The 22,569-nt window shown below is 42.7% G+C and overlaps 1 protein-coding gene across 4 annotated transcripts in view; it reads left to right on the forward strand.

Moving 5' to 3' along the window:
* The window catches only part of LOC112224374 (myosin phosphatase Rho interacting protein), a 71,379-nt gene that overhangs the window by 44,267 nt on the left and 4,543 nt on the right, over positions 1-22,569 (forward strand). For 3 of the 4 annotated variants that reach the window (XM_024387889.2, XM_024387887.2, XM_024387890.2), the window contains exons 9-16: positions 1,473-1,529; positions 2,172-2,240; positions 2,495-2,584; positions 2,783-3,460; positions 3,611-3,748; positions 5,315-7,993; positions 16,235-16,382; positions 18,593-18,710. In XM_024387889.2, coding sequence (XP_024243657.1) covers positions 1,473-1,529; positions 2,172-2,240; positions 2,495-2,584; positions 2,783-3,460; positions 3,611-3,748; positions 5,315-7,993; positions 16,235-16,382; positions 18,593-18,710 — 3,977 coding nt within the window. The remainder of the gene's footprint in view (positions 1-1,472; positions 1,530-2,171; positions 2,241-2,494; positions 2,585-2,782; positions 3,461-3,610; positions 3,749-5,314; positions 7,994-16,234; positions 16,383-18,592; positions 18,711-22,569) is intronic. The other variant, XM_024387891.2, reaches the window with a different exon arrangement.

The raw sequence follows: 22,569 nt of genomic DNA on the forward strand, positions 1-22,569 counted from the left end.
TCTGCTGTTCTCCTAAAGCTGCGGGGTTAGAGGTCATCAGCAATGCCAGGACTTTAGCCCGGCTGAGTTGAGGGGTCGTGGGGTTGGTGGAGTATACGGGTTGGGTAACATTGTGGGTATAGGGGTTGGGTAACAGGGTTAAGAGTATTTGGGTTGAGAAAGGGCCCAGCAGGCCTTAGCTAGTGTAAATGTTATGATAATGAGCCACTGTGTCCTATTAAAGCACTAAACATTTTAAACACGTGGTACTGGAGTTTTTGGCTAGAACATCATGTCGTTACAGCAGCTTTGGTTGGGAAATTATACTCCTGGCTTGTTTGTAGTAATGAATGAATGAACCCATATTGGTACACAGAGTGCCTTTTGTTGGTTCAATGACATAGGCCATCAAGGGATTGTTATAGTTTCATAAACTGATTATCGATTAGTCTGCACCTCGTGGACTTTGACAAAGTCATTAGGTATTTTGGGGGGTCTTTTACTTCCTACTTTTTTGGGGCTGTATTCGTGACCAGGGTTTTTATGACTGGGATGTTAGATGATTATACTGTAAACTAACGGACAGTCAAGGGCACTGTGGTGGGTGATGTGGTTAGGACATACTGTTTCAGAGCTGGTTGGTTGGTGTCCTGGATGTCCTAATGCAGTCCTCCATGCTACAGGGGGCAGCACAGTCTCCTCTCCTGTCCAGGTTACCTTCTTGCTACTCATGTGTTCGGCCATGGCCCTCAGGCCTCTGTGTGTCGGCACCCATTCTGCTGTGTGTATGTTTGAGGAGTGTGTGTGTGTGCCACAAACCAGCACTGCTTCCCCAGGGCACTTTGTGTGTTTTCTTCCACTGTGTGAAACCACAACAGACATGAGCTGTTTTATTGGACTTGTACAGAAGGCTCTGTGATGTTGAATGGAGTAGGTACATATTTCCCCTAACCACTGGTCCAGGGACAGTTTTATTATTGTATCCTCCTAATGTATATGGTAAGATTGGTGGTAAGGTAATCTGATCCTAGATATGTGATCAGGGGAAACTCCTACCTCGCGCAGAGCCAGCATGTGGAGGATGTTTTCCTGCTCTTTCTCAGATATCAAGTTTTGTTTTGAAGGTTGACCAAAGTTAACTGAAGGGACTTTTTCAACCTTACAAATGTTCTAAATATGTTACCATCTAAGTAACAAAGTGGAGAAAATGTAGCATGTTTAGTCGGGTTAATTCATACTTTTCTTTTATGACCTGTTAAAATGGAGTCATAAGTGGAACCGAGAGGGGCTGTGGTTTTTAAAAGGCTGCAAGTTTAGTATCTGTGTGTTTCAGCATCTCTTGGTTCATCTTGCATGATCTTACTGTGTGGGTTCACTCGACTGCCACTAGACCACAGGTTGATTTTAATTGGCATTTTTAAAGAGGTACATTTTGTGTTATGCTTTTAGGAATGGTGTGTAATAATACTGAGCATATTTGTTTCTCATTCCAGCCCGACTTGCTGAACTTCAAGAAAGGTTGGATGGTGAAGCTGGATGAGCAAGGACATGTAAGCAAGAAATTAAAAAACCTAGGAACTTCACCAGAACAACTGATGTTGCTTTTCTATTGTTTCAGGGAAATTTAAACGCTTGAAGAAATAACATTTATTGATGCCATGAGATTTGAAAATGGCACTTTTCTGTTTGGTGAGTTTATCAAAGTAGGCAAGTCGGTTGAAGTTCAAACGGTTGTCTGAACGTTCACCTAGAACATTCCAGAATGTCTTTAGCATTCTATGGCCTGTTAGTGCCATGGGCCAGCCAGTCTTTGATGGCACAGCTTCAATGGGTGACAGTTGAAAGGGTAATGTGGTGCTTCTCTTTTTACAGCTGTGTTTATTGTGTAGAATGATGCTCCAACGCTATATTACACGGTCTAAATTAACATTAAGCTTTCATAGAAATCGTTACTTTTCAGAGGGCTACCAACATCACTTCAGTCTCCTCTGCTGTCATAGGGGTTTGTTCTTGTCTTTCTCTTTGCTGTGTGTATTGCACACAGAAGCCAAGCTCCTAATGTCATTACTCCATTATTCTTAGTTTCTGGCACTAAATGTATGTTTTTTGCTCCGTCTACAGCAGTAACAGAACAGTTTCTGTATTCCCAGTGAACTCTGTGACCTGTGTTCCCTCTCTCCTTTTGTGAACAGTGGAAGAAGTATTGGTTCGTACTGACAGACCACAGCCTCGGATACTACAAGGACTCCATTGCTGAAGAGGTGACCTATTTTTCAATCCACCTAGACTGGTCATTCGTCCTAGTTTAACTGTGACCACCAACAGCAGCAATGGCAGTAGTTATCTTTAAAGAGATGGAATACATGTTTGCCAATACAGTTTTGGTTTCCTATTGATATCTTCGTAAGTACCCAGTTAAAAAATGTATATTCTCCAACTCCTGCAGTGCTGATAAGAGTCTATTCTGTCTTCCTGATTTTTTTTTTTCATCATCTGTAATGTTACTGTATTGCAGGCTTCAGATCTGGATGGGGAAATAGACCTGTCTACGTGTTATAATGTCACTGAATACCAGGCTCAACGCAACTACGGCTTCCAGATACATGTAAGCCCCAATCACTCGCGTACAACCTCCGATTATCTTTATGTAATAACAATGATTTACATTTATGTATTCACTTTTTAAAATGAGTATTTAAAAGCTCTTCAATGTAGGGATGTAACACACCCCTTTTACTATCACCCAAATAGTGCAGCAGTTAATAGCACAGTTTGAATCTAACGCCCCAACTGTCCTCCTCAGACCCAGGAGGGAATGCACACCCTGTCGGCCATGACTGCAGGCATAAGGAGGAACTGGATCCAGGCTGTCATGAAAAATGTCAGACCCTCCACTGCTCCGGATGTGGCAAGCAACCACGGCTCCTTCTCCCCACTGGAGGGACTGGTTAGGCCCGACGTGACCCAGGACTCCCTTTCCTCCGAAGCCTCGTCCATGGAGCGGGAGCCAGGGCCAGGCCCCAAGAAAAGTCGGGCCCGCGAGCGCCGGCGAGAGGGCCGTTCCAAGACCTTCGACTGGGCCGAGTTCCGACCCATCGCCCAGGCTCTGGCTCAGCAGCGGGCCCAGGAGGCCGAGCCCCGGCAGACTGACCTAGGAGACCCCGATCGGAGCCAGAGGCGGGAAGAACGAAGGAGGAGGTATGAGTCTGTGACTAGTTCCTCCGTGGACCAACCAGCAGGCTCCGAGGTTGGGAGAATGGACTATGAGAGTGGGGGAGGGAGTGAAGGCAGCCCTGGGGGTGAGAGTGGGGGTCCCCCCTCCCTGGAGAGGCAGCAGAAGGTGGAGGAGGAGATCGAGCAGCACTGGCAGCAGGTGGAGCAGACACCCATCAGGGATGAGAGGAGGGTACCTCTGCCCTCGACACTGCAGACCAGGGAGACGGCCGAGCTGGAGAAACTGCTGGAGAGCTACAAGAAAGGGGTGAATATGGGTTTTGTGTACATGTGTATGTGAGTGCGCATGTGGTTCACTTGAACCGAGATCAATGCAATGTAAAAGATTGGGTTCTTGATCAGTGCTCTCCTGTGTTTCCTCATTTTCACCTTGTCCGTTCTGTGGTGCCTCTCACAGGTAGAAGAGCTGAAGGTGCAGTTGGAGAGCTGTCACCAGCAGCTGGTCAACTCCAACCAGCACAAACACAATCTGGAGGTCCAGCTGAAGACTGCTCTGGAGAGAGAGCAGCACGTCCGCACCGGATATATCTCCCCGGTAAGCCCCACAGCTCTAGCTGCTTCTTCTTCTCCTCCACCTCCTCATCCTCAGAGCTGTTTTAGTCTCTAGAGGCAGTCGTGTTGAGTTCATACCTGAGCTACGATTTCATCAACTCAAAGTACAGATTGAACTGTGCGTTCTTCTTCCATTTCGTAACCTCCTTTGCATGTTGTATTTTTATTGTGAGAAAACATCAAACTGACTGACATCAAAGCTACAAACCAGCTCCAGAATGTGCCTTTGCATGAGTCCGTTCATTGCATGTGAGGAGAAACATGAAGATCTTGTTTTTCTGACTCCTTTTTACAGCCTCTTCTGGTTCTTCATCCCCTCTTGCTGTTGTTTTTTAGATGTAGGACAGATGTCATGAACTCATGCTAGTGTATTGAACATGATGCGTTCAATTAATGATTAACATTAGACTGATACATTTCCTTATCAACGTTCCTGTAATGGTGTAAATGGCATGAAAGCATTAGGCCACTAGACTTCAACAGTACAGCCATAGTTGTTGAAATGATGACTTTTGGCTCAGAACTGTATAAAACTTTTTCGGCTTGTCTCATTATGAATTGTTTTGCATGCATTTCATATTTTAATAACCACTGTTCCGACCATCCATTTTTCTTTTAACTGATGTGTGAGCCATACCATTATGTAGGTGTTAGTTGTCTATTGGATTTTGCGTGTGTGTGTCTGTATGAGGGGAAAAAGAGAGAGCGAGAGAGGTGATAATCTGTCCGTATGGTGGGTGAATTGCGGCTTTTTGAATTCCTCACCACATATTGTGTAAATCTGAGGTTATCAAAGACATTTTTTGTTGTTGATAGTTTGTGTAACAATCCAAATTAGATTCAGTTAAAAGGGGACTCTGGATAAATGTTTGAGTTGATGGCTATGATGTTTCGAGAGGGAGAGAGGGAATGTAGGCAATTTATGCTGACCTTTGCGTTTTTGCTGAAGCCTTCAAAACTGGTCATTGACATCCTCATAAGAAAGGAAAAGAATACATTTCCTGTTCATGTTGTGGGTTTTACTGGAACCATACATTGTACCTGCATTGTTACATTTGCAAATACGCAATGTGATGCAATTTGATGAGTGCCTTTTGAGAAATGTTTCTGTTTTTGTGAAAGACACGAAGAGTTCAGAAAAAGGAGATTTCAAGAACGTTGTTTATTCCTAGGACCTGGTATGCCACTCATCTCTAAGTAAACCACCTAGCTAGCACTAATTTTGCATTACTTACCCCATGAAATAACTCTTAACCATTTAATGTGCATGCTCTTTTGTGATTCACTAACCGTGGCCATTAAATCTCTTTCCATTGCTCTAATTCTAATAATTTAGCCAAATGATAGAAGCTGGATTCTACCTCTAATGTTTTTAATCATTATGTTTAGTTACATAATTTTGTAGTCAAAATTATAATTATTATGATTTCATAATGTTTAATTTCTATGAATCCAGAGGGAAATAATTGATGGATTACCTAAAACAATTTAGCTAGCCCTTTTCACCCCGCTGTGTGTGTTAACCAACTGTCTGGTCCCCTTTTCCAAGCTGGATCTCCCTTTGGTTCTGGAGGCTGATATCGAGCCCCAGACGAAGAGGCCAGAACTGGTTCATTCACAAGCTCAGAGCTTAGCAAGGAAGTACCAGGAGACCAAAGAGCTCCTGCAGCTACAAGAACTGAAAAAGCGCAATATGCAGGCACAGCTTGGACTCTCGCTTTCTCACCTCTCCATCAAGGAACCTTACCTTCCCGATCCCCAAACAGCCCTTCTGAACAGCCTGCCTCCGTCAAAGCCACCCGTCGAAAAGACCGTCAGCTTTTTGATCAAAGATAGTGCAGACGTTATTCAAGAGTTAGAGGACATGATCTCAGGAAAGCTCCTGACTCTAAAGGGACTGGATAGATTGCTAGGATCTCACAGTGAATTCAGTCTGGAGGGTAGTCAGGATATAGGAGAAAGGGGTAGCTGCGAGAGGCTCTTGCAGAGTTGGAAGTATCAGCAGGAGGTAGAGAACGAGATTATGAGGAAGAGCTTGGCCAGGGCGGGCGAAAGCATCCACAATTACGAATCACGACTCCTGACCATGGAAGACATGCTGGGAAGGGTTCAGAAGCAGAAGGTGGAGAGCCTGAAGAGCTCTTATGGACCGCTGTGTCAAAATGAAGAGCACTCTGAAAGCCACGAGATCACAATCAGGACTTTGTCCCAGAGGGTCGAACTTCTAACGAGCGAAAATGGAGCGCTGCACCAGCGCTATCAGGAGATAGTGAACCAACTAACTGAGGCAGACAGGGAGATAGATAGGCTTAAAGCTGAGCTAATCAACCTGCAAGGCGGGAAACCGCACCTACTGGTCCTAGAGGAGCTGAACGGAGTTAAGGCCAGACTAGCGGAGAGCGAAGCCCACGCTATCGACAGGGAGTTCTATGAGCGTGAGCTGAATGAGAAGTCTGTGAAGCTTCATGAGGCGCTGGTCACCTTGGAGGTGCTAGGAAACAGCCTGAATGACACGGAGAGAAGACTGCAGCTGAAAGAGGCCACTCTCAAAGGTCTGGGATTCCAAATGGCCAAGGAAGTTGACGATGAGCCCCCTAAGGAGAAACTCAAAGAGCAGCTGGAGGCCACAGAGGCCAAGCTCTTAGAAAAGGAAGCGCTCCTTCAGTCCACACAGCATCTTTGTAGAGAACTTCAAGCTCAGACGGTTGAACTTAAAACTAGAAACCAGGAATCTGAGAGACTCCAGAGTCAGAAACTTGTAGAGGCAGAGAATGAGATTAGGATGTTGCAAGCAAAGTTAGAGGTAGAGGCAAAGTCAGCTCGGGGGGAACAAGAAGTGAATGTTAGTGAAGAGTTGATGCAGACAAGTGAGAGGCAGGTAGTAGACGAAAGTGTTATAAAGCAATTAGTAGGTGGGGTAAAGATGAAGTCTGAGGCCCTTAGGCAGGTGTTAGAAGTGTTAGCGAAGGTAGATATTAGTGTGGACAAAACACTAATTGATATGAAAAGCACTTTACATATCACAGACTGCCTTGGGTCCTTTGAAGAGGAGCCGGATGAAGTAAGTCAGAGAGTAATGAAAAGGTTGGTATTCGAGGCAGAGTTCTGTAGTCGTCTGTTAAGTGCTGTAGAGGTTAACCCAGGTGAGACGGAAGGTGAAAGTGCATGTAGTTTTGAAAGGCGTGTGGCAGAGCGTATGGTAGCTGAGAAGAGCATGTTGCTGTTGATGAACAGAATTTGTCCTCGACCAAAGATGGAAGTTGATAATGAGATGACTGGGACTGCACAGACCATGGAAGCAGACCTTTTGAATTGGTCCAGCTGGCTTGATAACGACACCAACACTCTCATTTTGAAAGATTTAACAGAGGCATTGCAAGATAAGGTGTTTTTATTGAACCTAATTGCCTCCACCATTGAGACATCCACTAATGACAGGCTCCTGTCCTTGGTCCTAGCTAGCTTTGATTCCAGCAAACTAAAGAAACAATGGTCTGAGCACCTTGAAGACGCCGCCACAGAAGCCCACATGTCCTATCTCATCAGCAGGCTGAAGTTCCAACACGAGAAAGAGCTGAAAGAAACGATGCTTGAAAAACGTCCGATTGGCAACTCCGACTGTGCCAACTGCTCTCAACTGAGAGAACTGAACCGAGATCTACAATCCAAAATGGCGGATATACAGAATTATCTGTCCAGCCTTGAAAGTCCTATGAGTGAAGATACTAGACCAATAACACACATTCAGATCGAAGGAGAGCCCATTGACTCCCTGGACAAGGCCATTCAGCTACAGGACATGGTGGCCAAGCACAAGCTGGAGCTGCGGGAGATCAAGGACGTCTATGCACAGGAAACAGAAAAGCTGAGACAGGAAGTGGCAAAGGTGGCCGAGATATTGCGTCTAGAACGTGAAGAGAACGTGAAGGAGATCGACTCTCTGACTGACTGCATGGAGAACCTGAAGAAGAAACAGGAGATGGAGAGGAGTGTTCTGCTGGAGAAGCTCCACCACCAGATGGATGTCACCCCAGGAGGAAGCTATCTCACTGGGGCAGAGGATGGGACGATGACCCCTGAGACCTCCACAACCTCCGCCCTCAAGAAGCAAATCCAGGATCTGGTGGCCCAGGTCTCAACCATGACGGAAGAGATTAAGCGGAGGGAGCGCCAGGGCGACGCAGCTACCCTCCGGCTGAAATACGACAAAGACCTGGAGAATCTGAAGGTGGAAGCCATTCCTTGTACTTGCTGTTCCTCCGTCCGTGATGCCTTCTGTCTCCTTGTGGCAACCCCCACCCTCCCCGACCCCTTCCGACCTGCCCTTACCCCCCTTTCCCCTCTAACCCTGCTCTGCTCACTCTGCTTTCCTTTTCTTTGTAAAACAGTATCATCCAATGTTGCATGGTTGACTAATTCACTGTTCAGTGCATGTGGTTGTTGACACTAGTTTTGTGCTGAGGAACCCATTTTGTTTCACAGGAAAAGGTTAGTTAACTAGAACTCCCAGACCTAGGGCAACTGGGACATTGTTAATGTAGGAGGCAACCCATCTGCCTAGAGAGACTTACCAGAACCTGTCCGACAGTCACGTGAAAGTCAGGCTGACAGAATTAATTTTTTAAGTCATGTTATATAGTGTCTATTAGCATATTTTCACATCCAATGCTAAATAGCCCCTTATCATACCATAAAGTATAGTTGCTGATGAAATGAGTTCCTCAGAAGGCACAGTTTGATGTGCTTGATTACAGATTCCTTTCTTCAATAGGCGTTGTATATTAGAAGTGTCAAAGACAAATGGTTGAACCCCTTTTAAAGCTGTCTAACTATTGAGTTATCCTCAACAGACACATGATTTGGGTAATGAGGTGGATATATAGCTTTTTTTTCTTGAGGATGAAATCAGCTGCATTTGAAGATGCATGGGGCTTACCTTTTTGTCTTTGATGTTGTGATGTTGCTTTAACTGGCTATAAACGTTCAACTTTTCCCCTCCTGACTTGCTGATTAACAATTCATGGTAATTGACAGGCATTCAAAAACATTGTAGAATACTTGAAGCTTAGACTAATTACTTTTTTAGAAAAGTAATGCTTCGAAGGAAGAAATGTAAAGCAAGATCTAATCGCAACTGAAAAGTTTACTAACCACAAGTCATTCCCTGATGATCATCTACCCAGAATCTTGGGTACTGTATGTAAACGTATAGTTACCCAGATGTTTCCATATGTCGTAGATCCAATGTTTTGTATATATTTTGACCACAGAGTATTTCCAGGTAAAAATGTTTTCCTCCATTGTCATGGTCTCTCTAGATCACATTATGTTGTAGATGTATATTAGAATTACACACGTAATTTATGATCAGGCTCCAGCTGTACAGTCGTGGCCAAAAGTTTTGAGAATGACACAAATATTTAATTTCCACGTCTGCTGCTTCAGTGTCTTTAGATATTTTTGTCAATGTTACTATGGAATACTGAAGTATTATTACAAGCATTTCATACGTGTCAAAGGCTTTTAATGACAATTATATGAAGTTGATGCAAGGCGTCAATATTTGCAGTGTTGACCCTTCTTTTTCAAAACCTCTGCAATCCGCCCTGGCATGGTGTCAATTAATGTCTGGGCTACATCCTGACTGATGGCAGTCCATTCTTGCATGATCAATGCTTGGAGTTCGTCAGAATTTGTGGGGTTTTGTTTGTCCACCCACCTCTTGAAGATTGACCACAAGTTCTCAATGAGATTAAGGTCTGGGGAGTTTCCTGGCCATGGACCCAAAATATCGATGTTTTTTTCCCTGAGCCACTTAGTTATCCCTTTTGCCTTGTGGCAAGGTGCTCCATCATACTGGAAAAGGCATTGTTCGTCATCAAACTGTTCCTGGATGGTTGGTAGAAGTTGCTCTCGGAGGATGTGTTGGTACCATTCTTTATTCATGGCTGTGTTCTTAGGCAAAATTGTGAGTGAGCCCACTTCCTTGGCTGAGAAGCAATCCCACACATGAATGGCTTCAGGATGCTTTACTGTTGGCATGACAGGACTAATGGTAGCGCTCACCTTGTCTTCTCCGGACAAGCTTTTTTCCAGATGCCCTAAACAATCAGAAAGGGGATTCATCAGAGAAAATTACTTTACCCCAGTCCTCAGCAGTCCAATCCCTGTACCTTTTGTAGAATATCAGTCTGTCCCTGATGATTTTCCTGGAGAGAAGTGGCTTCTTTGCTGCCCTTCTTGACACCAGGCCATCCTCCAAAAGTCTTTGCCTTACTGTGCGTGCAGATGCACTCACACGTGCCTGCTGCCATTCCTGAGCAAGCTCTGTACTGGTGGTGCCCCAATCCCGCAACTGAATCAACTATAGGAGACTGTCCTGACGCTTGCTGCACTTTCTTGGGTGCCCTGAAGCCTTCTTCACAGCAATTGAACCGCTTTCCTTGAAGTTCTTGATGATCTGAGAAATGGTTGATTTAGGTGCAGTCTTACTGGCAGCAATATCCTTGCCTGTGAAGCCCTTTTTGTGCAAAGCAATGATGACGGCATGTGTTTCCTTGCAGGTAGCCATGGTTGACAGAGGAAGAACAATGGTTCCAAGCACCACCCTCCTTTTGAAGCTTCCAGTCTGTTATTTGAACTCAATCAGCATGACAGAGTGATCTCCAGCCTTGTCCTCATCAACACTCACACCTGTGTTAACAAGAGCATCATTGACATGATGTCAGCTGGTCCTTTTGTGGCAGGGCTGAAATGGGGTGGAAATGTTTTTGGGGGATTCAGTTCATTTGTATAGCAAAGAGGGACTTTGCAATTAATTGCAATTCATCTTATCACTCTTCATAACATTCTGGAGTATATGATAATTGCCATCATACAAACTGAGGCAGCAGACTTTGTGACACAAATATGAATTTTCATTCTCAAAACTTTAGGCCACGACTGTATATGAATAGTTTTAAGAGCTGTTTTCTGCATGTGTTTATTAGTCTTGAATAGAGTTTCTAAGCAGATGGCATGGGTTGTAAACCTCAGGAAAGAAACATGCATGTAACTTCCAAAATAAAGGAAACACTTAAGTAAATTAGAGATGCAATGTATTTTGAAAGCAGGTGCTTCCACACAGGTGTGGTTATTGAGTTAATTAAGCATTTAACTCACGTATAAAATGCCCAGTTGCCCATTATTTTGGCTAGCATGACTGTAAGAAGAGATCTGTCACTTTGAAAGAAGCTTCTCAGTAACCAGATCTCAACCCAATTTAATCTTAATGGAGATTCTGGAGTGGCGTCTAAGACGGCGTTTTTCACCACCATCAACAAACTACAAATTATGGATTTTCTCATGAAAGAATGGTATCGCATTCCTCCAATAGAGTTCCAGACACTTGTAGAATCTATGTCAATGCACACTGAAGCTGTTCTGTAAGCTTGTGGTGTCCCAACAACCTATTAAGACACTTGTTGAGACTATGTTGGTGTTTCCTTTATTTTGGCAGTTACATGCAGATCTTCGAGTCATGTTTACGACACAGTTGGATGCACAGATGACATGAAATGCAAGACATATGCTATTCCATGTATTTTGTTGCTGCCGGTGATATAATCTTTGTATTGTTGTTGTGTATAGGGATGGACAGGTGGTAGCCAGGTATTTGTGCAGTAGCAGTGCTCTTCCTGGTCATAGATGGCTGCTGTGTGTGCAGGACAGGTTTCATCCCTTGAACAGCACATTTCCAGCACATTAGTTAGACCCACACTTTGTTTGCAAATTTCTCAATAGTGTAGTTGTATACTGTACACCAGCCACCCCATTAAACAGGAAATGGTCCACACACACACTAAACAAAGGGCACGTGTTGCTTGTTGTGAAGTCACAACAGGAAGTGTCCCCATACAGTTAGTCAGAAGTTTACATACACCTTAGCCAAGTACATTTAAACTTAGTTGTTCACAATTCCTGACATTTAATCCAAGTAACAATTCCCTGTTTTAGGTTAGTTAGGATCACCAATTTATTTTAAGAATGTGAAATGTCAGAATAATAGTAGTGATTTATTTCAGCTTTTATTTCTTTCATCACATTCCCAGTGAATCAGAAGTTTACACACACTCAATTCGTATTTGGTAGCATTGCCTTTATATTGTTTAATGTGGGTCAAACGTTTTGGGTAGCCTTCCACAAGCTTCCCACAATAAGTTGGGTGAATTTTGGCCTATTCCTAATGACAGAGCTGATGTAACGGAATCAGGTTTGTAGGCCTCTTTGCTTTCACAAGATTTTTAAGTTCTGCCCACAAATTTTCTATAGGATTGAGGTCAGGGCTTTGGGATGGCCATTCCAATACCTTGACTTTGTTGTCCTTAAGCCATTTTGCCACAACTTTGGAAGCATGCTTGGTGTCATTGTCCATTTGGAAGACCCATTTGCGACCAAGCTTCAGCTTCCTGACTGATGTCTTGATGTTGCTTCAATTTGCATCAATTTTATGAAGTGCACCAGTCCCTCCTGCAGCAAAGCACCCCCACAACATGATGCTGCCACCCCCGTGCTTCACGGTTGTGATGGTGTTCTTCGGCTTGCAAGCCTCCCCCTTTTTCCTTCAAACACAACGATGGTCATTATGGCCAAAGTGTTATATTTTTGTTTCATCAGACCAGAGGACATTTCTCCAAAAAGTACGATCTTTGTCCCCATGTGCAGTTGCAAACCGTAGTCTGGCTTTTTTTGGCAGTTTTAGAGCAGTGGTTTCTTCTTTTGCTGAGCGGCCTGTCAGGTTATGTCGATATAGGACCTGTTTTACTGTGGATATAGATACTTTTGTACATGTTTCCTCCAGCATCTTCACAAGGTCCTTTGCTGTTGTTCTGTAATTGATTTGCACTTTTCGCACCAAAGTACGTTCATCTCATGTCTAGGAGACAGAACGCATCTCCTTCCTGAGCGGTATGACGGCTGCTTGGTCCCATGGTGTTTATACTTGCGTACTATTGTTTGTATAGATAAACGTGGTACCTTCAGGCATTTGGAAATTTTTTCCAAGGATGCATCAGACTTGTGGAGGTCTACAATTCTTTTTCTGGGGTCTTGGCTGATTTATTTACATTTTCCCATGATGTCAAGCAAAGAGGCACTGAGTTTGAAGGTAGACCTTGAAATACATCTACAGGTATACCTCCAATTGACTCAAATGATGTCAATTAGCCTATCAGAAGCTTCTAAAACCATGACATCATTTTCTGGAATTATCCAAGCTGTTTAAAGGCACAGTCAACTTAGTGTATGTAAACTTCTGACCCACTGGAATTGTGATTCAGTGAATTATAAGTGAAATAATCTGTCTGTAAACAATTGTTGGAAAAATTACTTGTCATGCACAAAGTAGATGTCCAGCCGAATAGCCAAAACAGTGGGTTGTTAACAAGACATTTGTGGAGTGGTTGAAAAACTAGTTTTAATGACCCCACACAATCTAAGTGTATGTAAACTTCCGACTTCAACTGTATATCCAGCCAGGAAGTTGGCTCACTCTCAGTCTCTCAGTTCGTTCCCATCTGGGCCAGTTTCCCGAGCACTGGGGACTTATCCTTGTGAAAACAGACTTTGGCTAGAGAAGGGAGCATAGGACAGCACCGTTGACTGAGTACTCGGATTAGCAGTGCTGAATAGAGGACGGAAGTAGGTTTTGGGTCGAGCTGGTCGGAAGGCTATTCAAATCCCCTCTTGTGGAAACATGCACTGTAATTATAATAGCATTGTGAATGGCTCTCTCTAAAGCCGTGTTGATCAGGATTACCCCACCCCTCCTCTCCCCAGCCTCCTTTCTCTATATCAAGGTTTCCCAAACTCAGTCCTGGGACCTCCCCATGGGGCACGTTTCGGCTTTTGTCCTAGCACTGATTCAAATACTCAACTCATCATCAAGCTTTGATTATTTGAATCCGCTGTGTAGTGCTAGGGGGGGAAAAAATAAAAATATGCACCCAGGTAGGGCTGAGCGATAAGGTCTAAAACTCATATCAATTTTCTCAAACTTATGGCCGATTCACGATATACAGTACCAGTCAAATGTTTGGACACAGCTACTCATTTCAGAGTTTGTCTTTATTTTTTTAAAACTATTTTCTACTTTGTAGAATAGTAGTGAAAACATCAAAACTATGAAATAACACATGGAATCATGTCGTAACCAAAGAAGTGTTTAACAAATCTAAATATATTTTATATTTGAGATTCTTCAAATTAGCCACCCTTTGCCTTGACAGCTTTGCACACTATTGGCGTTCTCTCAACCAGCTTAATGATGTAGTCACCTGGAATGCAATTCAATTAACAGGTGTGCCTTGTTAAAAGTTCATTTGTGGAATTTCTTTCCTTTATGCGTTTGAGCCAGTCAGTTGTGTTGTGACAAGGTACTGTAGGGGTGGTATACAGAAGATAGCCCGATTTGGAAAAAGACCAACTCCATATTATCCAGAACCTAGGCTGAATATATACCTTCCACAACCATAAGATACACTTATAATTTAATTATTTTATCAAAAATAGTTGTACCTGTTTTTTGTCACTTTAAATGTAACCAGAACCATGCATAATGCACATTCACTAATAATGTAGCAGGCATTATAGAAAATGAACACCTCAAGCCCAAGCACTTGGATCGAACTATAATTTCACAAGCTCTGAATTCAAGGCCAAAAAGTTGAATTGTTATTAACACAACCTTCTGTCTTTCACCAACTGTTTGAAAAGCATGCTAGCCTGTCCATATGGTTCAGATGCTGAAATCAAGTGGCCTCCCTTTTTTTTCAGAATGAGAATGAGTTGCCAGTTCCTTATATATTTGTTTTATACTTATTGCACATTTATAAAACACAGACTAAACAGCTAGTATAACCATCTTTATTTGATTTCAAGGCTGCTAGCGATATGTGGTACTGAGCATTACATTTCCAGAATGAATGTTCATTGGTACATACGTTTTAGTAGTATCTGTTCTTCTCGACATTTGAGGAGTTGAAACAAACAAGGTATGGTTCGAAAGTTTATCTTCTCTATTACAGTAAAATAATGTCTCCGTGTAACGAGTTGAAACCATTTGTCAGAGAGGAAGAAGTGATCTCTCATCTTTGTTGTTGTGAGTGGGAGGGGAGGGGCTAGGGACAAAGAAGCAAACCTGGAGGTTTCACTCTCGACAAAATCTGTCCAAAATAAGCCCTATGCGCTTATTTTGATCCTTAGCTTGTCGCCTGCCTTCCCGCCTTTGGGCCAACGACTCCCATTGTTTGGGGTGGATTTTATAGTATATGCAGATCATGGGAAGGTGCACAGAAGGAGCGAACGAGACCAAAACGCCAACATGAGAACACGCGGACATAAACGCAAAAAAAAAAGCGAGAAATACAATAAAACTTGATTCTGCGATACAGGCATTTGGAATATCGAGCAAAAGCATACATTAGAATTAATCAAATTACTTCGATATATTGTCCAGCCCTACACCCGGTGGGGCCCCGGGACCAAGTTTGGGGTTAACTCTGGTCTATACTACTGAAAGGCAATCCACAGACAGGCTGGCCCTGCCACATCACGATGACGACACATCAGATTCTACTGTCTGTCCCCACAGAATCAGCCTATTATCCATTGTTTTCTTTGGTCTCATCTTAACCTCCTACATTCTATTTTGTTCAATGGTAACAATTTTGTTCAGTGGTAACAGATTATAGGTTTTTCAAATGATAGACCTTTACATTTTAGTCATTTAGTGACTTACAGGAGCAATTAGGGTTAAGTGCCTTGCTCAAGGGCACAGAAGCAGATTTTTCACTTTGTCAGCTCGGGGTTTCAAAACAGCAACCTTTCGGTTACTGGCCCAACGGTCTTCACCGCAAGGTTACCCGCCGCCCCAGACCACAAACAATATCACACTAGACATGAACTACATTTGTAATAGGTGTTTTATTTGCAAGTGGCCCAGAGTTTACTTAGCTAAAAACCTGGCAAGTGGTTGAATACCTTTACTGTTGCAGGGATAATTAGGCTACAGAACACAGCCTTCTCAATCACATGATGTTCTCGCTGCCTAAGCATTCCTTTAACATATTGTGTATTCTGTGATTTTCTTAACACTTTGTACCATATGCTTATGTTGCTCATGGCTAAATGTGCAGTAGCTTGCTCGGTGTTTGTCATCAGTGATCAGTGTCAATGACTGGATGGTCAGCAATGGTTGATGCTAGGGCCAGGAGATTTTCCTGAACTGGACAAGATCTGGATCAGAGTTGATTGGCTTTAACTAGATCCAGAGTTTGAGTTGTCCAGGAAAACATTTTATGGCCCTCTATACAGTATAACTAGGGTCAAGAGTTTTTCATAGTCATGGCACATGGTCTGACAGGAAAAACTCTTGGCCCTAGCTTATGGTTGCATGTGGACTCACTTTTCCCACATTACCCTCCATTAATAGGCCACCTGTGAGAGGGGCTTTACTGCCATGGAGGATTCCCACCAGAAGGTGATCGACGAGCTGCAGAGGAAACACCAGAGAGAGCTGGAAAACCTACACGAGGAAAAGGAGAGGCTGCTAGCCGAGGAGACTGCCGCTACCATAGCAGGTCAGTAGTAATTACGATAGCTATCAGCATTAGCACCTTAGTAATCATATTGCTAGCAGTAGCATCAGGCTAACATTAAGTATTTTGTTCACTTGTGTTTGCAAACCCATAATTGTGAGTTAACATGGTCTTTGGGCTCTGCTTTAAAACAGTGGATTTTTCTTTCAAACACAGTTACCACTTTTTTTGGGGCATAGACTGTTCTCTCTGTTACCGCACGGCAAGCAGTACCGGAGCGCCAAGTCAAGGTCCAAAAGGCTCCAGCTGGCCACCCGGACTATTTACATTGACCCCCCTTTGTTTTTACACTATTGCTACTCGCTGTTTATTATCTATGCATAGTCACTTTACCCCTACGTACAAATTAGCTCGACTAACCTGTACCCCTGCACATTGACTCGGTACCGGTACTCCCTGTATATACAATGGTTTGCGAAAGTATTCACCCCCCTTGGCATTTTTCCTATTTTATTGCCTTACAACCTGGAATTAAAATTGATTTTTGGGGGGGAACGTTTGGATCATTTGATTTACACAACATGCCTACCACTTTGAAGATGCAAAATATGTTTTATTTTGAAACCAATAACAAAGACAAAGAAACAGAACTTGAGCGTGCGTAACTATTCACCTCCCCAAAGTCCATACTTTGTAGAGCCACCTAATGCAGCAATTACAGCTGCAAGTCTCTTGGGGTATGGCTCTATAAGCTTGGCACATCTAGCCACTGGGATTTTTGCCCATTCTTCAAGGCAAAACTTCTCCAGCTCCTTCAAGTTGGATGGGTTCCGCTGGTGTACTGCAATCTTTAGGCCATACCACAGATTCTCAGTTGGATTGAGGTGTCCTGCTGGAAGGTGAACCTCCGTTCCAGTCTCAAATATCTGGAAGACTGAAACATGTTTCCCTCAAGAATTTCTCTGTATTTAGCACCATCCATCATTCCTTCAATTCTGACCGGTTTCCCAGTCCCTGCCGATGGAAAAACATCCCCACAGTATGATGCTGCCACCACCATGCTTAACTGTGAGGATGGTGTTCTGGGGGTGATGAGAGCTGTTGGGTTTGCGCCAGACATAGTGTTTTCCTTGATGGCCAAAAAGATCAATTTTAGTCTCATCTGACCAGAGTACCTACTTCCAAATGTTTGGGGAGTCTCCCACATGCCTTTTGGCAAACACCAAATGTGTTTTCTGATTTTTTTTCTTTAAGCAATGGCTTTTTTCTGGCTACTCTTCTGTAAAGCCCAGCTCCGTGGAGTGTACGGCTTAAAGTGGTTCTATGGACAGATACTCCAATCTCCACTGTGGAGCTTTGCAGCTCCTTCAGGGTTATCTTTGGTCTCTTTGTTGCATCTCTGATTAATGCCCTCCTTGCCTGGTCCGTGAGTTTTGGTGGGCGGCCCTCTCTTGGCAGGTTTGTTGTGGTGCCATATTCTTTCAATTTTTTAATAATAGATTTAATTAATGGTGCTCCGTGGGATGTTCAAAGTTTCTTATATTATTTTATAACCCAACCCTGATCTGTACTTTTCCACAACTTTGTCCCTGACCTGTTTGGAGAGCTCTATGGTCTTCATGGTGCTGCTTGCTTGGTGGTGCCCCTTACTTAGTGGTATTGCAGACTCTGGGGCCTTTCAGAACAGGTGTATATATACTGAGATCATGTGACAGATCATGTGACATTTAGACTGCACACAGGTGGACTTTATTTAACTAATTATGTGACTTCTGAAGATAATTGGTTGCACATATGTACGTACCACTTTTCAATTTTATTTTTTTAAAATTATTTTTTAAAGGTTTTTTAAATTCTCTTCGCCAATTTGGACTCTTGTGTATGTCCATTACATGAAATCCAAATAATTATCCATTTAAATTACAGGTTGTAATGCAACGAAATAGGAAAAATGCCAAGGGGGATGAATACTTTTGCAAGGCACTGTAGCCTTGTTATTGTTATTTATTGTTACTTTTCATTACATTCTTTACTTTTGTTTATTTAGTAAATATTTTCTTAACTCTATTTCTTGAAATGCATTGTTGATTAAGGGCTTGTAAGTAAGCATTTCACTGTAATGTCTACACCTGTTGTGTTGGGCGCATGTGACAAATACGATTGGATTTGATTTAGTTTTTTTAGTTAGCAGATGGTCCAGCTATGCCAGAGCTCTCCCCCAATAACAACGTTCTTTGTTTTGGTTGACCCAGCGATCGAGGCGATGAAGAACGCACACCGGTCGGAGCTGGAGAAGGAGCTGGACAAGGCCCGCAAGTCCAACAGCAACACAGAGAACGCAGACATAGAGGAGATATGCAGGCAGCACGAGTAAGTTAAGATATCATGTCATGTAGGGCTGGAAATTGACTGGGGCCTCACAATACTATGTTATCACAATACTTTGGTTCCGATACGATATGTATTGTGATTCTCACAATTCTTTGTATTGTGATTCGATTATGTGATTTTATTGCGATTTGATGTAAATGTGCAGAAAACTTATTTTTCGCCCTATTTTAAAAGAAGATGGAGAACAAGCTATGAAGAAAAAATACTGGAGTTTTGGTGCAGGTACAGCCAACTAGCGCTAAAATAATATTGCAATATTGTCAAAGTAACTGTCAATTTTTTTATATTTTTTTCTCATCGGTACTATCATTTCCCCTCAGTACCACAAGCACATTAACATCGCCAAGACCATATTATCTTCAAGTTATCATATCCCTTAAGTACCATAAGCATATTATATACAGTACACGATGCAAAGACACTCTCCAAGATCATACAATCTTGAACTCGCAATAAGCAGATCAAGTCTCAAGTCTTCATTTAGAGTCAAGACTCAAATTTTCAGTCAAGACTTGAGTCAATGTTTACAATGTTTACTGTTTTTCTTCAGTCAAAACTACTGTCTCAAGTCCCCATCGCTCCCGATTAACTGCCTTACCCTTTAGCATACAGCCAGGTCCAAAATGATTGCCACCCTTGGTTAAAAAAAGGACTGTATAAAATATATAATACAAGTACTGAGCTATTATTGTATGCAACAACAAAAAAATTGGCCAATTATATTATTTGAAACTAATAGAATTCCTCAGAATTTTAAAAAAATTAACCAGTAATCATTTATTTTTTCAAAAAGATATGGGTCAAAGTTATTGGCATCTGTTTTCAATACCTCTCTTTGTGAGTAAGTTACTTTTAGACCATTTTAGACCATATCCTTCCTCTGCACTTATGGATTGCCCTTTTCAATTCAATCCATGTGGCCGGATGTGATGCAGCCTGGATTCGAACCAGGGACTGTAGCGACGCCTCTTACACCGAGATGCAGTGCCTTAGACCGCTACACCACTCGGGAGCCCTGGCCCAACAATGTCAAAGATCGGCCTCCCAAGTGGCGCAGCGGTCTAAGGCACTACAGACCCGGGTTCGATCCCAGGCGGTGTCAAAGCCAGCCGTGACCGGGAGAACCATTGGCCCAGCGTCATCCAGGTTAGGGGAGGGTTTGGCTGGCTGGGATTTCCTTGTCCCATCGCGCTTTAGTGATTCTTTGCGGCGGGCCCTGCGCCTGCAAGCTGACTTCGGTCGCCAGCTGGACGGTGTTTCCTCTGACACATTGGTGCGGTTTGCTTCCGGGTTGAGGGAGCAGCATTGTGTCAAGAAGCAGTGCGGCTTGGCAGGGTCGTGTTTCGAAGGATGCATGGCTCTCAACGTTTGCCTCTCCCGAGTCCATAGTGGAGTTACAGCGACGGGACAAGACTGTAACTACCAATTTGGATATCACGAAAATTTGTTTTAAAAAATGTATTCCATCAAATATCCACCACCATATTTTGCAGTAGGTATGGGGTTCTTTTCTGCTTATGCATCCTTATTTCGGCATCAAACCCACCACTGGTGTGCATGACCAAAGAGGTCTATTTTCATGTCATTTGACCATAGCACCAAAGGCACCATAGCGCTAAAAATAGTTAACATACGGTTGTTGATGTGAAGAAATAAAAATGGGTGCATTCTGTCAGAGGAATTAGAACTTTGATCAATGACATCACTGTCAGGTTACCATGACAAGGACCGGGTCAAAGTATCATTTTCTTTTTATGTCTCTTGTTCCGACCCCTTCCCAGTGCCGGCTACGCAAGAGATGTAGACTGAACAAAAATATACACAACATGTTAAGTGTTGGTCCCATGTTTCATGAGCTGAAATTAAAGATCCCATAAATTTCCATACACACAAAAATCCTATTTCTCTCAAATATTGTGCACAAATGTATTTACATCCCTGTTGGTGAGCATTTCTCCTTTGCCAAGATGATCCATCCACCTGACAGGTGTGGCATATCGAGAAGCTGATTAAACAGCATGATCATTACACAGGTGCACTTTGTGCTGGGGACAATAAAAGGCCACTCTAAAATGTGCAGTTTTGTCACATAACAGAATGCAACAGATGTCTTTTGAAGGAGTGTGCAATTAGCATGCTGACTAGGAATGTACACCAGAGCTGTTGCCAGATAATTCAATGTTAATTTCTCTACCATAAGCCACCTCCAACGTCGTTTTAGATAATTTGGCAATACGTCCAACCGGCCTCACTACCGCAGACCATGTGTATGGCGTAGTGTGGGGTCGAGCGGTTTGCTGGTGTCAATATTGTGAACCGAGTGCCCCATGGTGGTGGGGTTATGGTATGGGAAGGCATAAGCTACGGACAATTGCATTTTATCGATGGCAACTCTATGCGACAGAGATGTCGGGCTGCATAAGGCAAATGGTGGTCACACCAGATACTGACTGGTTTTCTGATCCATGCCCCTACCTTTTTTAAGGTATCTGTGACCAACAGATGTATATCTTTATTCCCAGCCATGTGAAATCCATAGATTAGGGCCTAATGAATTGATTTATGTTGGCTGATTTACCTATATGAACTGTAACTCAGGAAAATCTTTGAAATTGTTGCATGAAGCATTTATATTTTTGTTCAGTGTGTGTGTGTGTATATATATATATATTATATTTTTTATATGGCAAGAAAGTGGTATAAATGGGACTGCAAAAATTACTGCTGATCTCCTCAAAAATTAAGTCAGCTGATCAATCATTTCAATTGGCCTGAGTCTCTGAGCCTATACAGATTGACGAGAGTTGTAGCATAGGCAGCGCAACAAGATTACAATTTACATAAACTTTCAATTTACATTAGCAAAGGAATGTCATGTGCCGAGAGAGGGTTCGGGGCCTGCAGTTAAAATTTACTGTAAATATCCCACTATAGCCTCTAGCCAGTACACATGCTTTTAACAAACTATTCAACTATACAAGCAAGTTTCCATCTTAATCATATTACACCCTTGAATAATGCAATCACACCACATTATGCTCTTGAATAATGCAATCACACCACATTATGCTCTTGAATAATGCAATCACACCACATTATGCTCTTGAATAATGCAATCACACCACATTATGCCCTTGAATAATGCAATCACACCACATTATGCTCTTGAATAATGCAATCACACCACATTATGCCCTTGAATACTGCAATCACACCACATTATGCCCTTGAATAATGCAATCACACCACATTATGCTCTTGAATAATGCAATCACACCACATTATGCTCTTGAATAATGCAATCACACCACATTATGCCCTTGAATAATGCAATCACACCACATTATGCTCTTGAATAATGCAATCACACCACATTATGCTCTTGAATACTGCAACAATTCACAAGCATGTGCAGACAATTAAAGGGTTTATTTTCTCGTCCATACACTCATAACATTTTAGTTTCAAGGCAAAAGCACAGTTACTGCTAGCTAGGTAAAGCTAACAACCTGCTTCATCAAGTGCTTCACCTGCTTCATCAAAAATGAGTAATTACCCCTCTAACACGGATGTAAAAGTAAAGTAGACCTACCTTACACCCATTAGAACAAACCAGGCTTCATTTTTATTAATATCATGCAAGTCCTTACGTGTGGTAAAAGCAAATTCTGACTGAAAACGTGGGTAATTCACTGAGGAGTTGAGATCAGCTGTTATACATGGCTCAGTGCAGCCAGCCAAGCACCATTGACCATTTTGTTTTTTGCTACTGCAATTTCTGATAAAAACTCAACAAAACATGTCTCAAATATAAGGAAACAGTCTATACATTTCAGCT

The sequence above is a fragment of the Oncorhynchus tshawytscha genome, linkage group LG25 (genome assembly GCF_018296145.1).
Source record: "Oncorhynchus tshawytscha isolate Ot180627B linkage group LG25, Otsh_v2.0, whole genome shotgun sequence".
NCBI classification, from domain to species: domain Eukaryota; kingdom Metazoa; phylum Chordata; class Actinopteri; order Salmoniformes; family Salmonidae; genus Oncorhynchus; species Oncorhynchus tshawytscha.